Below are 17,292 nucleotides of genomic sequence, written 5' to 3'. Positions count from 1 at the left end.
GGTATTTCATGGATCATAAGAAACCAAGACTATCAAAAATAGGCTCTATACTGTCTTTCATTTAAGAAATCGGAATTGGACAAACACTTTAATCTGACTAAGGGGCACAATAGATATTTTAGGTCGCAGTGTACTATCCCTTCTTTTCAATAATATATATAATATTTCTCAGTATTATACCGGCGCCTTGAACTCTGTTACTACAATATTATCAAACACAAAACACTATAATTCTTGTTGGTTCAGAAGAATTTTTATTTTTTTAGTTTTTTCCATGTTAACTATTAGATATGTATTACCAAAATAGCTGTCTTCTTCACCAAAATTTTTTTTGTTCAAAATAGCTGTCTTCTTCACCAAAATTTTTTTTTAAATAGAAATGCTGGGAAATCAAAATCGTGCCGGAAAAACATCGATTCGGTTCTGACTTTTGTTATGACAAAAACAACGTTTTTTTTGGGTTTGTTATTATTATTGTTAAGGGATGGGGCACTGCGACAGTCGGGTCTATTGTGCTCCCGACAGTGGAATAAGTCTCTAAGTTCTGTTGCGTCAAAAAAAAACAATAGAATAGAATAGCATAGAATCCACATTACAGAGTTTTATTGCCTTTTCCGTAAAGGTATATTTTTGTTTTTGAGTTTAGTTAGAACTGGAACATTAAATCATTTCATTCATTCATATTGAATGTACTGTTTATTCCATAAGTTCGCTAGTTTATTAAATGTTAGTTCAGGTTCATTTGATGTGATTCAATAATCCATCGTGCAAAAACGATTTATTTAAGAAATAATTTAAAATAATTGAAAGTATATAAAATGAATAAATAGGTACCGACCTTACTGTTAGGTACTGAATGGAAATAAACCGATATGCCTCGTTTTCACTATGTCATTTTTAATGACAAATATTGTCAACATAATGAAATCGGGCAGTCATATGATGTCATATTCGCATTCTTGTCATGTAATGAAAAGGCATTTGAGACACCAGTCAATTATAATTGTCATTCAAAATAACGTAGTGAAAACAAGGTAATATAGTGTGTTCATTCAAATTACAGTTGTTATTTCGGAAAATATATTGGTTTCCTTCGGTTCGGTTCAAAGTCTTGGTTTTTACTTTATGAAATGTACATTGTGACCGAAAGGTTTTCGGAAGTTCTCATTTAAAATTCGCGCGCTGTATATTTTTCGATATTTTAAGTTTATGTAGTTTGGCAGCACTGTCCTTAATTACTATGCCAAAAATGAGCGCGATCTGTCAGACAGTTCGTTTACGGCAGCTGTTGAAACCAGTTCCCCTCAGTAGTGCGTTGCGAAAAAACAATGGAAAAAAATATTGAACAAAGAGTTTGCATCAAATTTTGTGTTTCGAACGAAATTTCGTGTGCAGAATCGTTGCGAATGCTACAAAAGGCTTATGGGTAATCAGTTTTATCGAAAACTCAAGTTTATGAGTGGTACAAAGCCTTTCAGGACGGTCGTACGACCGTCGAAGACATGCCGCGTTCTGGACGACCTTCGGCCTCTACCACCGACGAAAACATTGAAAAGGCAAAGGAAATCGTGTTCCAAAATCCTCATGTGAGTGTTAGAGAGATAGCACGAGAGCTAGGCATCGGTCGTGAGAGCTATCCGCCGTAAACGGCCTCAATTGTGGAAGGATAATTCATGGATTTTTCATGACGATAATGCTCCCTCGCACCGAGCCAACATTATCAACGATTTTAAGGCCAAACATTCAATAAATACCATCAAACAGCCACCGTATTCACCTGATCTTGCACCGTGTGACTTTTTCCTGTTTCCCAAACTCAAATTACCACTCAGAGGAACGCGTTTTGAATCCATAGAAGACGAAAAACAGAATTCGCAGAGGGAACTCAAAGCCATACCGGAAAGCGCCTATAAAAAATGTTTTGATGATTGGAAGAAACGTTGGCATTTGTGTATCGCTTCTAATGGAGCATATTTTGAAGGAGATAAAATAAATATTGATGAAGATTAAGAATTTTGCGTTTGTACATTGTGACCGGAAACTTTTCGGTCACAATGTATTGAGTGAAAACAAATACAATATAAGAAAAACATTTATTTATTTGCTTAGTTTACACATTAAGTACTCTCATTGAAATGACTCGTAAATATATAAGTCTTGTGGTAGTTTTGCTCACGTGTCACAACCGATTAGGGAACCATGCTTGAATATTGAAACTCCCTTTTAATCGTTCCTTTCGTTGTTATCGAGAGGACGATAAAAGTGCGTCACTTTTGCGACGTAGTTTTACTATTTTTGGAGAATCTCTTTTCTGAAGAATCTTGGCCAAATCAAGGATCTTTCACTAAAAAGTTGGCTTTTTAACCTCTGAAATTTCTTATACGGTTAAATAATTGGCCAGTAGACCTAAGTGGATCCTTAGATCGCCGGTATCACTTAATCTAACTTACTTTACACATGATCGTCTTTGTGATCGAAATGAATATCATATTTTTTCTATATTTCTTTATGTTATGATTTTAATTTTTACTGCGTTTATATAACATTTTATTTTTAAAAAATATTAAATATGATTCTAGAATTTTAATGATCAGAATCACACGGACTGAAACTATTTTAATATTTAATATTTTAAATTTACTTTTGTAAATTTTGCTTACTCGTATATAATTTTTTTTAAAAAATCATAGATGCGGTAAATATTTTGCAAGTTTTGTTTATTAATGATGAATTTATGCAAATTTAATTTAAATTTTTAATGTTTTTTTCGTATTTGCAAAAAATTAACAAATTTTTATTCACATCCAAAAAATTATTTGTATGCATACATTCATATATTAATAACAATATATCATATATTGAATATTAGTAGAAACTTTGGAAAACTTTTTATTTATAAGTGATAATATCCAAACTTTCATTTTCATATATATATTTGGTATAGGTCATCTAATAATATAGTCATCTAATAAAAATTTATATTGTTATTTATTCCTTCATTGTAATTGTTTTTTATAATTTATAAGTGTTGAATATTAATTGTATTAAATAAAATCAATATATTTTAACGGACTTAATAAGTTTAAAATTTGATTTTAAACTTTGTATAGCATTTTATATGCATTTAAATACACTTATCCTCATATCTTCAAGTGATAGGGATTAAAAACAGTTTCAAATTTATTTTTGGATAAAATTTCAACACTTTTTTAAATACTTATTACTTCAAACTATTCAACTAAATCTTTTTCTTTTCACCATATTTGTCTAATTATTATATAAACAATATCTTTAAAAAGGTTTGTATATTATATAATCTATTTGAACTTTTTTTATGTAAAATATGCGTCTTTTTCATATTTATATATATATATATATATATATATGTGTATACACAAGTGCGTACCACCAGCAAATTTTCGAGTAAATAAGAACATATTAGAGAGCGTAACATCCCTGTACATTTTATTTCAAGTAAAATGTGTGTTGATGTGTGAATCAGCTGTTTTGGTTTGAATTAAAATTTTTATATTGTATATTTGCGCGGCCTGGTGTCCTCACCAGACTTTACACAAAGCTATTTCATGAAAATCTGTGTAAAGAGCATAATTTGACACTTTATTTGTGTAACGTTTTCAGTTTGTATTTTACTTGTGTTTTACTTGAGTTTTACTATGAGCAAGTCGTGAAACAGCCATATTATTTTATATATATTTTTTATATATATTTTTTATATATATTTTTTATATATATTTTATATATTTTTTATATTTATAAATAGGTACATGATTTATTTAAGCTATAACCTGGTTATTAATACTTTTATCTAATTGAACAGTGTTACAGAGACAGTCGTATGACGACTGGTTACATCAGTTTTATACTCTTTCTGATCATGATTACGAATATATCTTATGGATTGACAATCTCAATTGTCAATCTCACATCATTTCGATATTTTTTGGTTGTTCCTATGTTCCTAAATTTGAAAAGTAATACGTTTTTGTGGATTTGTAGAAATTTTTTAGTTTTGACTTAACTGACGAAATACAGAAAGTTTCCTCACCATGTCCATAGTTTGATCATATAATATATTAGCCTTTTACTGTATTTAATATTTGACGGAACCATGACTGTCTGCATAACATACAGATAGAGATAATTATGCTGTGCAACTTATGTGCTGTTATTTTAAGGCTAAATAAGGTGTTTTATACTCTTAAGATATCAGTTCTACCCGTTTATTGTATGAAAAACAAATCTATTCATTGCAAAATGAATTATTCGAGTAGTTCGAATATAAGCGAATAATTCGAATAGTTTAATATTCGTATTTGATATTAGTATAAAACTAAATTTTAAATTTTTGTTTTTTTTTATTAAATAATTAAGAAATACAAAATTTTCTTTTTTTTTTGGAGATGTATTCTTGTGTTTTGAAAGTAATTTTAAGGATTGTTAGGTACAGGCTTTTCTTTATTTAAATGCTTATGTGGAACAAAATAAACAATTTTTAATTGATGTTTTATTATTTTTTATTTTAAAGTTTTGTTTTAAAGTTTTGTTTTAAAGTTTATTTAACTTCTTCCTCAGAAGGAGGTATTACAAAATTCATTAAAAAATGCAAATGTGATTGTAATTAAGTTGTTAACAGTTTAATTTGTTGATACTGTGCTTATATTTATTCATTCGCAAATTAATTTAAAATGTTAATAATATAATTTCCTTACAAAAATTATAATTTGTACTAATTATAATTAATTTGACATCAATTAATTTATTTAAATGAAAATAATATTAATTTTTAAGCAAACAATTTTATATTATTAAAAAATTACAGCTGGTCTGTTTATATGATAGCTTAATTCAAATCTGAACTGATCTGGTCAGATTTTAATTGAGTTGTGTGAAATTAAATAAATAGCACTACTTCAAAGGTTTTAAAAAAGATCACATCATTATTAATTTGTATACAATAAAAATTATTTTATATATATATATATATATACAAATTACAATATACATATGTATTTTTAAGAATATACATATCTGATTAATATACTGAGTTCTTATATATCAATATGTATATATTTGTACACATACGTATGTATCTTTGAAATCCCTGTATAAAAACAAAAATATACAATAAAACTTTCTTCTCAAATATCATTCAAATAAATATCGAATCAAAAGTATAAAAAGTTCTTATAAAAAAAATTTTTCTAATTATGTACTTTTCAAACGCAAGAATATTTTATTAAAGCGGAAATTTATTTATTTTAAAACATTTGAAACAAAAATTTAAACTTTTTAAACTGTCCACAAAAGCACAAACCAGGAAAACACGAATATTGAACTATTAGAATTTTCGAACTGCTTGAAATTTCGAATCGTGGATATTAAAGCATTCAATAGAATGAGATACAAACGAGTAGTAGAGTACATATGCTCTACGCAGAGTAAATAAAAGAAATTTCAAACATTTAAAGACTATTTTGCTTACCTAAAAACATTTCTTTTATAAAATCATTTTTTTAAATTCTATGGAACAGTTTTAAAATCCAACACTTAAGGGACCCTTAAGTTATGTAAAATGAGTTAATGGTTTTTACAATGTAAAAATTAAAAGTTTTTAAAAATAAAATTGCAAAAAAATTTTTAGATTTAAAAAAACATGACGAATTTTTTCAATTTCGCATTGCTTTCAAAGTTAGACTCCCAAAACGACACCCTTTTGATTTTTGACAAACTTCTGTTATCAGATTTTGTTGAATTTAAATTATTTTATTTGAAAACAAAATTGCAAATTTTTATTGTTTTTGTATACAAATATTTTTTGATCATTCTTATGTCAGCTGATTGCTACCATAAGCATCCCCAAGCAACTCGCATAAAATCGATGATAAAATTGCAAATAATAATTAAGGTCGTGTGCGAGTTAGGCTAAGTTGATGCTAAACCAAATGGGAGATTTTTTGGGATTTTTTGCACTGCACACATTTTGCCATTTATCAACACGTATCGACACATCAATACATTATCGACACAATTTAGAATTTCCCTCATTTAAAACGCAACTTAGCCTAACTCGCACACGACCTAAGTTTCAAATCAACATAACATAAGTGTATGAAATTCGTCCTATAAGTTCAATACAATAATCAAAAGTTTAAATAACGTTTACACTATCGTAATTGACTGGACATAAGTACAGTTTGTTCATACAAACATGTGGTATTGAGTTTCAATACATATAAATGTAAGCATAATGTCAGAAGGCTGTGAAAATATATCAACCCTGCGCTTTCAAAAGTAAAAGTTCAGCGTAAAACAAAACTAAAACTATTTTTCTAAAGTCTGAAGTCGACATTTGTTTTCACTTGAAATTTAATCGGAAGTTTAATTTTTAATTTTGTTATTTATAAGAAAGTGCGTAAAAAATGCTATCCCAGTTGACCGTAAGAAGAATTCAAAAGGAGATGGGAATGCTTCAGCAAGACCCGATAATAGGCATTAGTGCCGAACCAGTTGACGAAAAGTTAGATAAATGGTTGGGAAAATTTCGCGGTCCGGAAGGTTCTCCATATGAAAACGGAGAATTTAAAGTTTCAATTATTTTTGGTGCAGATTATCCATGTGGACCACCTAAAGTGAGAATGATTACCAAAGTGTTTCATTGCAACGTAAGTGTGCATGGTGGAATTTGTTTAGATATATTGAAGAGAAATTGGTCACCTGCTTTAACGGTTCAAAAATTACTTCTATCATTAATGTCGCTTCTGGCAGATCCGAATCCAAGGCATGGACTAAATCAGGATGCAATAAACATGTATTTAATGGATAAGAAGCAATATGAAAAGACAGCGCGTGAATGGACAGAGAAGTACGCTTAACCAGTTGATGTCAAGTCATATGCAAATGCAGAATAAATGGATTATGGGAATTTCTTTAAAATTCTTTTTTTTATGAATCTTTTAATTAAAAATCTACTTTTTAATATTTTTAATAACGTACACTAAATTTTTGATTTCAGAAAATTTAAATAATTTAAAAACTTTTTTGCTATTTAAACATTGTATGTATGATATTTAAATTGTTTCCTACGCATTTGTATTGTAAAATTGTCTTGTAAAATATTTACAAATTTTTAATATTTTATGTAATTTTAAGTTTCAAAAGTACAAAGTTAATAACTATTTTCTATATTATTTTTTGCGATATTTTATTTTAAAAGATGATTTTCAATAATTGTAATCTGTTACCTTTGTATGTCTACTAAAGACCTTCATCTTTCACCTCTTAAACTTATAAATGTATATAGACAAAATTAAAAAAAAAACGATTTTATTTTCTAGAACTGCCCATTAGTATATACTTAACTAATACTATGGATATATGCTTTTGACACAAATTTTAAGTATACACAATTTCAACATATGGCAAAGTCTTTAATATATTTTTGCAATTTAGGCACTGATTCGAGTACCGCGCATTTAAAACCCTTGACTAAATGCAGTAGATATAGTTGTTTTTTATCGATATGGTCAGACATATCAGTATCTACCTTACCGTAAAGAACCAATAGGAACAGCTCTATTGTCGCTGAAACATATAACGCTGCGAAAAATGTTATATACTACATACGTATATATAAAAAGCCAAAAATGAAAAAAGTGTAGATATATTTGCGATCGCATGGCGCAACCAAGATTAAAGGAAAACCAGATTCATTCTGAAACAAGGTAATAAGGATATGATAATGTGATAAGATACACATCTGTATTGTAAAATTTTTGTTACATAAAACGATGTAATGGTAATGTAAGTAGAACTATCATTGGTTGCTTTGAATATAGTAACTTGCACTGATGCATGCTACTGATAAGTATTTTGCTACATCGTTATTAAATATTAAACTATTGTTAGTTTATATATGCAATATATAAATTTATATATATAGCATAAATAAAAGTATATTGCTCTATGACAACACGAGATTCTATATTCAACATTTATCTTATTGATTAAAATCAGTTGTGCTTATCGTATAGCTGCTCTTAAAACCATAAAATTGAAATTGATATCCTTTGTTAGTAAAAGGAATTTAAATGACCAGCTTATCCAATAGTCACCATTTAAACTATGAAAAGGATTAAACGATTTTTCACTGTTTTTTATACGTATTAAGGTTATGTAGGTTTTTTTTAGGTTATGTTAAGCATAGAAAAACATTCAGAACACTAATCAAATTTTTTAAGTAATGTAACTTTATTAAATAAACGTGTTTAAACCCTACGAAAACAATAATGCACTTTATAAACAAGCTCAGGCTTGTTTCCGATTAAAACTGTTCAAAAGTGTATTATTGAAATGCTGATTTAATATTCGCATTGAAAATGTTAATTTTGATGGGTGCTTACATTCCGGCTACTCTATATAGACTCTTGAAGTTTCCAAATGCGTTTCTTGTGTTTCCTTAATCCGTTGTTTACAACAGCTATTGTACCACCATCCGCCAAAATAGTAAAGTCTAAATATTCAAAATGTTCTATATTTTGAATACAGACGGTGAAAAGCGGTGAAACATCACTGGCGTTTATTATCAGAGGCTCAGTTTTAATGATGCTAATTCTATTATTTTCTAGAGCTCAACACTATCTAATGTGTGAACATTTTCAAATCGTTCAAATTTGTTTTATTTTTCACTTGCTCAATTTTTCAAATTGCAATAATTCTTGTGTTTAGTGTTGTAGGGGTTTTTTGTTTTTTAACATTTCTGTCCATGAAATATTACAAGCATATCTACCAAGCTGTCTTCGTGTGTCATCTGAAATATGTAATTTATTTTATTTCATTCATATATTTTTTTGATAGTAAACACTTACTGTTTAATGTGGCACCTATATAAACAACCCTCAAACTCAGCATGCCACTTCAGAAAAGTAGTGCATGTAGTCAGTGTAGTGTAGTTAAGTGTTGGAACTTAATAAGAGTTATCACTTTTATAAAAGTAATTAACCAACTGATTTTTTAAAATTATTCACCATTTTAATGCGATCATGGCATCCATAAGGTTCGTATTGTCCCTTCTTTTTGGAGCTATTCATGCAATTGACTTCGACAATGCTTGCTAATTATTGGCAGCCTTTAAATATAATTGTGAATGCCATTATAATATATGAAGATATATATTTTAATAAGTTCGTTTATTATCCGAAAAAAAAGTGTGTATTTTTTTTTGGTGAGGTTTGTAAATTCTTACATATCTTTTAATTTACATTTTTGTAAAGTATTGGCATTTTGAACAGCTGTTTGCTAGGCGCTAAATTTGAATAAAAAATAACTAAACAATTTTTTTTGAAATGATCGGATTTATTTAATAAACTAAATAATACTGATATTGAAAATAGTATCATTACTTTGGAGACTTAAGCATGATATAGACGAACTATAACAACAAAAATTCATTTTATATTATTTGAATTAATTGAATTTTTGGCTGTCCATACAGCTGTTTCGAGTATTAATTATTCGTAATTATTCGTACCAGGAATCGAACTCGCGTCCTGCCAGATTTGAAGCTCAGAGTCAGCGCTCCTTAGCCAACTGATCCAAAGCCGTACTTGACTTTTATGTTCGTACACTTTTCTGAAGTTTTTTTTAATTTGCTGTGAAAGTTTTATTAATAAATTCACTTGCTGTGTTTATATTAGAACGAAATCATAAACCAGCTGTAGAATAATTGAATTAATCAATTATATTTTTATTTTTAATTGTTAAATTTTAATACTATTCTGTTTGTACAGAATAAAATACTGCATCTACGGTTTTCACGTAGATATTTTCCTCAGAACGCAAATTTTAGTTACATATGGAATTGATTAAATATTTTTGATGCAAAATCGATTTTTTATATTTTGATTTATATATTTATTTGAATTGAATAAAAATAATTAAATTATTAATTAAATCATGAATAAAATTAAAACATACGAAAAACTGTTCTAGAAACTGTAGTTCTATAAAATGTTAGTTAATTGTTTAGGTTGACTTTTGCATTTTTGTTGATACTGTATTCGCTTTTTGTTTAGATAAACACATATTGGTGCGGTGGGGTACGGTAGGGTACTACAATATTATACGATCTCCGGTAACTATACAAAGAATAGTTAGATTGCAATACACGTAAGTTTAAGTCACATTGATGCAAATAAATACTTAAATGGGAAATACTAAATTAAATTGAATCTAATTGCTTATTTCATTGCATAAAATGTAAATTACTGTGGCAATTAAAATTAATAAATGAAGTATAAAGATTTTTGCAAAATGTTGCATCTGAAATTAAAAGAATATTTTTAAAGTTTCTCTATTTACATTTCTTGAAGACAAATTACAATATGTATGTATATATGTTTTAAAACAAATAGTTTTTGCAGAATAAAACGAAAATTTTATTAGAATGGTATACTACCAATTGGGTAAAAATGAAATTTAATGAATTTAATGTATTTAATAATGATGAAGTCGTTGTTTACTTTCGGCGTTGGTCGTATACTGACCACCTAGTCTATGTACGAATGATCGTTATTCCTGTGGTACCACAAGGGACAGAGTTCTGAAGCTATATGCGAAAACCGACAGGCTGCCCTACTTAGCACTATCTAATCTCAGAGTTATCAGTAACCGCACAAAGCGGTACGCAGATCTTAGATCAATCATTGAATAATCACGAAGATTATTAGGAATACTCAAATTAGTCATTGAGATGGGCGGGACTCCGCAGAATCCTCCTAGCTATCATAGAGTAAAAGTGTCCAGATGCATTAACTTGGAAAAGTCTTAACATAGCATAACATAACCACAATGGGCCATTATTTGAGCTCAAGTGGGCTTTCTTGGTACACAAGGCCGTCACTCCAACCTGACCTAACCTAACTTAATGTATTTAATACATACAGTATATTTTCGTGTAGTATATATATACATAATTAAATATATTTTTGAAGCCTTTTTACAAAACAATAATATAAACAAATAATATATATAGAGTGGCCACCTAGTAAGTTATTTCGATGAAACCATCTAAAACCAAATTGCAAGTTAATAATAAAATAATTAGTTCGATTTTTCTGGACTTTAATGCTTTTTTTTGCTTTCGTGAATGCCATTTTTATTTTATTACTTTTACTACAAGAATTAAACGAAATTTTCTGTCTTATAATAAAAATGACTATCTGCTGCCCTATTTGTTTTTCAGTAGATGAAAAGTATTGAAAATCTCTGCATAAGATTTCAATTCAGTGCAATTTTTTCTATTAAATGAATTGCGAAAAATTTAAGTCAGTTATCCTTAAACAACCAATAAATAAAAGTCCTTTTCCAGCTTTAACAGTTTGCATTAAACGTAGTAATAAATTTTGTAGACCTGGCAACCTTTGATTATTACTTGTTCCTGTCTCTAGTAAATTTTGGGATTTACAAAAAGGATGTTAAATTGACAACAGACCTGTATACTTATATAATTAAATAAAATATATACACGCTTTAAAAAAGCATATATTACTTCTACCACAAAAAAAACAAAACTGTGATTTTTTTCCAAAGTCCACTTTTACAAATTTTCCAGGGGACTTAAAAAATAGAATAATTTTTTTTTTTTTTTTTTTTTTTTTAAATTTTTCTTAAATTTAGTTTTTGTGCTAGAAAACCCTGCTTATGTAAAAGAATTTCATAATTTACCGATTCTATATAAGTTCTATCTCTTAGGATTATATCTGTTATTTGGCTACGTTGAAAAATTTAATAACCTTTTAGTTTATTATTTTGAAATAAGAATCTCAATATTTGTTTTATTTTTTGCTAGTAGGAAATACTGATGTTTAAGCATATTTTTTTAAATATTTTATGTATTTGTTCAAAAAGGTTATTGAATTTATAAGAAAGAAAAATAAAGCGTCTGATTGTGAGTATTTCATTTCAGTGCAGTGCTTCTTGCTTATATATATGCATACTTAAGTAGGTGAGGCATTTGTTAAGTGCTTCGACAGCAGAAATAAAAACATAAAAGCCAATCTACGACACTTCAAAGCTTCAAATTTCAATAAACTTTGCAAAGACGGGGAAAATATTTATTTAGAGAAATACTCGTATATAAAAATTAAGAAAATGTAAAAACGCTATCCAAAAATAATGCAAGTCGAGATATATGCATGTAAATTTTTGTGCCCATATTATAGTTTTTTGTTTCTGACACTTTTTTTTGTCATTTTATTATTATTAATAAAGTGATTTTTTCGCTAGAAATAAATTTGACTAAAACAGTAAGATAACAAATCTTTATTTAAATTTTAAATTACATAGATATATATAAATATATATTTCTAGCAATACATAGATCAATTCTCTTGAAGTCGAAACATGTGACAAAATATAACCAATAATTTTTCTTGAACTCTGGCGGATGCCATTTGGAAAATTTCACTCTACCTCTTGCCTTTAAGTTGGAGCTCTGTTTCGGTTTATTTCGCCCATATGCTGTATGGATGTCCGGGCTCTCTACTGCCCTGGCGGTTATAATGAACAGTTTTTTAGTGAAGTCGATATAGGTCATTATATCCGGAGTGTTGGTATTGGTATTGTGTCGTCATCATTTGAAATATAGCTACTGAAGTAATAGAAACTGGAGATGTCCTCGATGTAGTATATAAAAAATAACTACAGTAGATGTCCAATATAACGAATATTCAAGTTAATGAACGACTATATCCCGTCATTGACTATTTTATTTAACAAACGAGTAAACAAAATTTAGGAAATAAAATTTTTCGCTAAAATTATACTTAAAAAACCTTAGTAATACTGCGATACTCTTTGACTTCTGTACAATAACCTGCAGAAAATAATGTACGATATACTAATATTGTAATTTTACAAGATCTACAAAAAGTAGTGTATAAAAAATCATAAGAGTGTATCAAGAAAAATAATTGTACCATTTCTTTAAAAAATATATTCACTCGATTTAACAATTTTTTCGACAAAATGAATTGGCTGGTCAAGCAATCTGTATCTGCATATATTTCCGGATTAAAAATCGTTGATAAAAATTTTTTTTCTTAAATAACTATGATCTCATAATATATATATATTACTATACTAAAAATAATTTTATATACTCTAAAGTTTGACTTCCAAAGAAAAATTATTTGTAAATAACTTATATACAATTACTTCTAATAGTTTATAAGACAGTTTTTGGAATTGTTAATAAATAAACATAAACAATTTAACTGGTTTAATGTGAAAACCTTAAATGCAATATATGAAGTTTTCGTTGTATTAACTAATGGAGAATTAGATTTGACCATAAATGGTAAATGTTTTTGTTAGCATTTTGAATTTAATTAATTGTTTGTGTAATTAGAATTTCTTAAAATAAATGTTAAAATAAATCGTATAAAATAGCCCACATAAAATTTATTAGTTGGAAAGATTTATATAAATTACTGCAGTTTTTATGGCAACAAATGTATTAATAAATTTCAATTCGCTATAATGAATTGATTATCATAATTCTTATCTCTTATTGTTGTTTTGATATTAAAAATATATTCTCGTGAATAAAATATAAAAATATTGTGACGTATGCTTTTGCATTATGTATATATGTTACATATATCATTACTCATATATTCGTTTTTCGAATATGTGAAGATAATAAAATAAAAATAATATTTAAATATAAAATGTAAAATTCTATTCAAAAATTAATAAATAATATTTTAAAATTTATATTTTAATTAAATTAAAATATTTTAAAATTGTTCGACTAAGATAAGAACGGATTTATTAAATAAAAATCTATATAATATACGAATAGATCATTGTCCTTCATTCTGTTAGATAAATATTAAAGAAATACATGCAAAAATATTAAGTGCTCAAATAAATTGTCAAGCAATAATAACAGATAAACAAAAAATCGTAAAGGACTAAACTGCCTAATTATTATTAAAACTATTAAGAAAGTATTCTAAAGTAGATTTATATACTTATTAATATTAATATTCTTCAGTGAACGATAATATATGAAAAAATAATAATTTTACTTTGAAAGCGTAAGGAAGGTGAGGAGGAGGTACAATGACTTGTTACATTGTATTATATGTATTTATTTTAGTATTTCTTGATGAGTTGTTTTTGAATATATATATTTTTTTTTCTAGCCTTCAGTTGTCTAAAATATAGCAAAACTATACATTATTAATTTTAATAAAAAGAATTCTCTTTTTAGTTTTTATTGACATTGTTTAGAGAGCATGATTGTTTTGTTTTCATAAAAATTCTTGTTGTACGCGATTTTTTGACCAAACACGGCACCACTGTCATCGCCAGGCACCATATTCGCCAGATCTGGATTAGTGCGACTTTTTCCTGTTCCCGAAACTCTAATTGCCCCTTCGTGGTAAGCGTTTTGAGTCGATTGAATCGTTAAAAGAGAATTTGCTGAAGGAACTACTAAAAGTCATACCTTCACGGACCTACGAAAAATGTATGGAAGATTGGGTTAAGCGTTGACATATGTGTATCGCTTCAGAAGGAGCATATTTTGAAGGAGATAAAATAAATTTAGAAAAAAATTTAAATTTGTGTGTTTTATTTACAAAATCCGAGTACTTTTTGAGAAGAGGGTGCAATCGTCTGTCTAATCTGGTAAGCAGAAAACTTTCAGCTCTCAATTTTCTATAAATAAAACAGATTTATATTACTTTATGCTATTTTCGATAGATAAATCTGGGTTTAATTCTTTCAATTGAGATTCACTCTTAGTGCAATTCTCAAAAAGTTCAATTGGGCAACAAAATTTGATAGATCGAGAGTAAATCTAGATTGAACAATCAAAAACGCCATTAGTGTTGAAGTAAACTTGTAGAACAGCCGAAGAGGAAAAGTTCCTGAGCTATTGTAATGTTGGGACCTATTGTAATGTTGGAACTTATTGAATTTCTTAATGCAATTTTTTTATATATAAAACTTAATGCCAAAAAAGAAAGATCGTCGCTTTTACATATACAAATTCAACAGACATTTCGATATCAATGTATCCTAGTTATACTCAATTTTCCTTCAACTTTGCGACAAATTGTTTAAAAAAGTTGCATTTGATCTGATTGTGGATTGTGTCATTTTTCTAGGTGTATAAAAGGAGTTTTTTCTACTTTGTTTTTTTTCAAGTATTTTTTTTTGTATATGTGAAGAGCGAACTATTTGTGAAGTAAAAGTTATCTTTGATTGCGAATTGCATTTGCACTGTTTACTTAAATTTTCATTAAGTTGTCTGTCCGTCCATTGCCAAAATATCGCATAAAAAAGTATCTTATTTTTTTAAGGTGTTTTTAAAATTATTGGGATGTGTTTAAAGTTGAATATGCTCAATTTTTTACTATCTTTAAACTATTGTGTATATGCAAATATGACATTAATTTTTCGGCTAAGTTTTCCCAATGTTAGTGCTGTGGTTAAGTTAAACTGTTAAAAAGATGCAAAAATTTCGTTTATCTATCTTTCGGCTATAAGAAATCAACATCCTTAAATATTCGAGACATTCCAAACTTTGAATATGAATATGTAAGAGCTTATGAACACACTCTAAATGCAGTATATATATGGTTTTAGTTGTTGTAGATTGTTCGAAATCTTTGTGTATCTTTAGCTGCATTGTTGTCTATGAATCTCAGTCTCAATGAGAAACTATACTTTTTTGCAAACAAAGCAGACAAAAGAAAATGAAGAAAAATTATAATAAATGCTTCTTACTCTTTACTTCTTAACTTTTCAACTTGCAGTGGAAGCTTCAGCTTCAGTTATTAGGGTTAAGGTCAAAAATCGAAAGCAAATTGCGAATACTACATATGTATCTATAACTGCAGTTGTATTAAACACCGTTCCAAGTAAAAGTAAAATGTCTGAGTTTAATTTCGGAGAGAAATTATTTTATACAATATTTATAGTATAATGTGTTTATTGGTGTTTTTTTTTTAATTTTGAATCACTGTATGTATCTAGGCTTGAATATAGATACATTTTGAATTTGAAAAACAGCTGTGTTCACATTGTTGTCAGCTAGCGCTATTAGCGAGTTTAGTTTTAATTTGTCTGTGGGTCATTTGCAAATCCAAAGAAAATTCCATTCCACAGAGAATTACTATTGTTTTATGTATTTTGTTTATTTTTTGAATTTTTAGAGGTCTTCGTTTGAGGTTGAAGCATGTGTCTGACTTTTATTTGTAAACGCACGTGCATAAAATATCTCCGGCATTATTCTGAGTGGTTATGCCAGTTTTTAGGAGTTTATTTATGTATTCCAAAGGTTTGCAAGGATTTTTGTTATTATAATTTTTTTTTTTTGTTAGGTTTTATTCTTATTCCTCTCAATGTGGTAAATAGCCCGATTTTTTTATTTTTGTCACATCAAAGGAGCAGTATCGCGCTTGTGTTTGGAATTTTAAATGAATCATAAATAACAAAAAATGCTAATGAAAATAAAAAGAAAAGGATAAAGGAAATTCCCCAAAAGTAGGTGTGATACCCGTAGCATAGCATAAGATTCGAAACGAACTTTTTTGTAGGGACGAGACTTTATTGAACTCATAATTAAAAATGAGCTGAACAGCAGTGTGAATACAAATAAACACTTTTTTTAATTTATTTCAACATTTTATTTGTATTCATGTTTATTTTCGCATTTGGATTAAAGCAATCCAATTCGTTGTTGAACGTCCCTTACTTTTCAATATTCAATGAAGCTGGAAAAACCACATCTAATTAGTAATAGCGAGTCTTTTAATTTAGAACAAAAAGGGAACAATAACTTCAAGTGGTTTAGGTTCAATCTGGACTATGACAACCATTATAGATAAATAACAACGAATGATCTTTTTTAATTAAAAATTTAATCAAGTTGTTGCTTTTGGGAATTAAATGATGCGTTTAGACGCAATGGTAGATATATTTTTGATACATTATTGATTAAAATTTATTTTAACGAATTTTTTTGTTTAAAAAATTTATGTAAAGACAAGGTATTTGTCTTATGTACTACTTCTATATATCTTTTTGATAAGCTTCTTTTTTTTCAAGTACAGTCAAATTTCCATAACTCGAACTTCTATAACTCGAACTAAATGGAGTGCAACAGGGTTTAGAGAGCAAATTGCACACAATTACAAAAAAAATTCTTTAACTCAAAGTCTCCATAAATTGAACCTTTTCTTTGCAAAATGGTACTTT

General features: G+C 27.9%; 2 protein-coding genes across 4 annotated transcripts in view; both read left to right on the top strand.

The window, feature by feature from the left end:
• LOC119687402 (serine/threonine-protein kinase GL21140) overlaps positions 1 to 17,292 on the top strand; it is an 83,764-nt gene that overhangs the window by 13,941 nt on the left and 52,531 nt on the right. The gene's annotated exons all lie outside the window — the stretch shown is intronic.
• On the top strand, positions 6,313 to 6,937 carry LOC119687403 (SUMO-conjugating enzyme UBC9-like). The gene has a single exon (XM_038101702.1). The coding sequence runs from the start codon at positions 6,441 to 6,443 to the stop codon at positions 6,891 to 6,893; it is 453 nt and encodes a 150-aa protein (XP_037957630.1). The 5' UTR covers positions 6,313 to 6,440; the 3' UTR covers positions 6,894 to 6,937.

This window comes from Teleopsis dalmanni, chromosome X (assembly GCF_002237135.1).
Source record: "Teleopsis dalmanni isolate 2A chromosome X, ASM223713v2, whole genome shotgun sequence".
Taxonomy (NCBI): domain Eukaryota; kingdom Metazoa; phylum Arthropoda; class Insecta; order Diptera; family Diopsidae; genus Teleopsis; species Teleopsis dalmanni.
The sequence above is the reverse complement of the archived record's forward strand: the minus strand, read 5'-3'. Positions and strand labels throughout refer to the sequence as shown.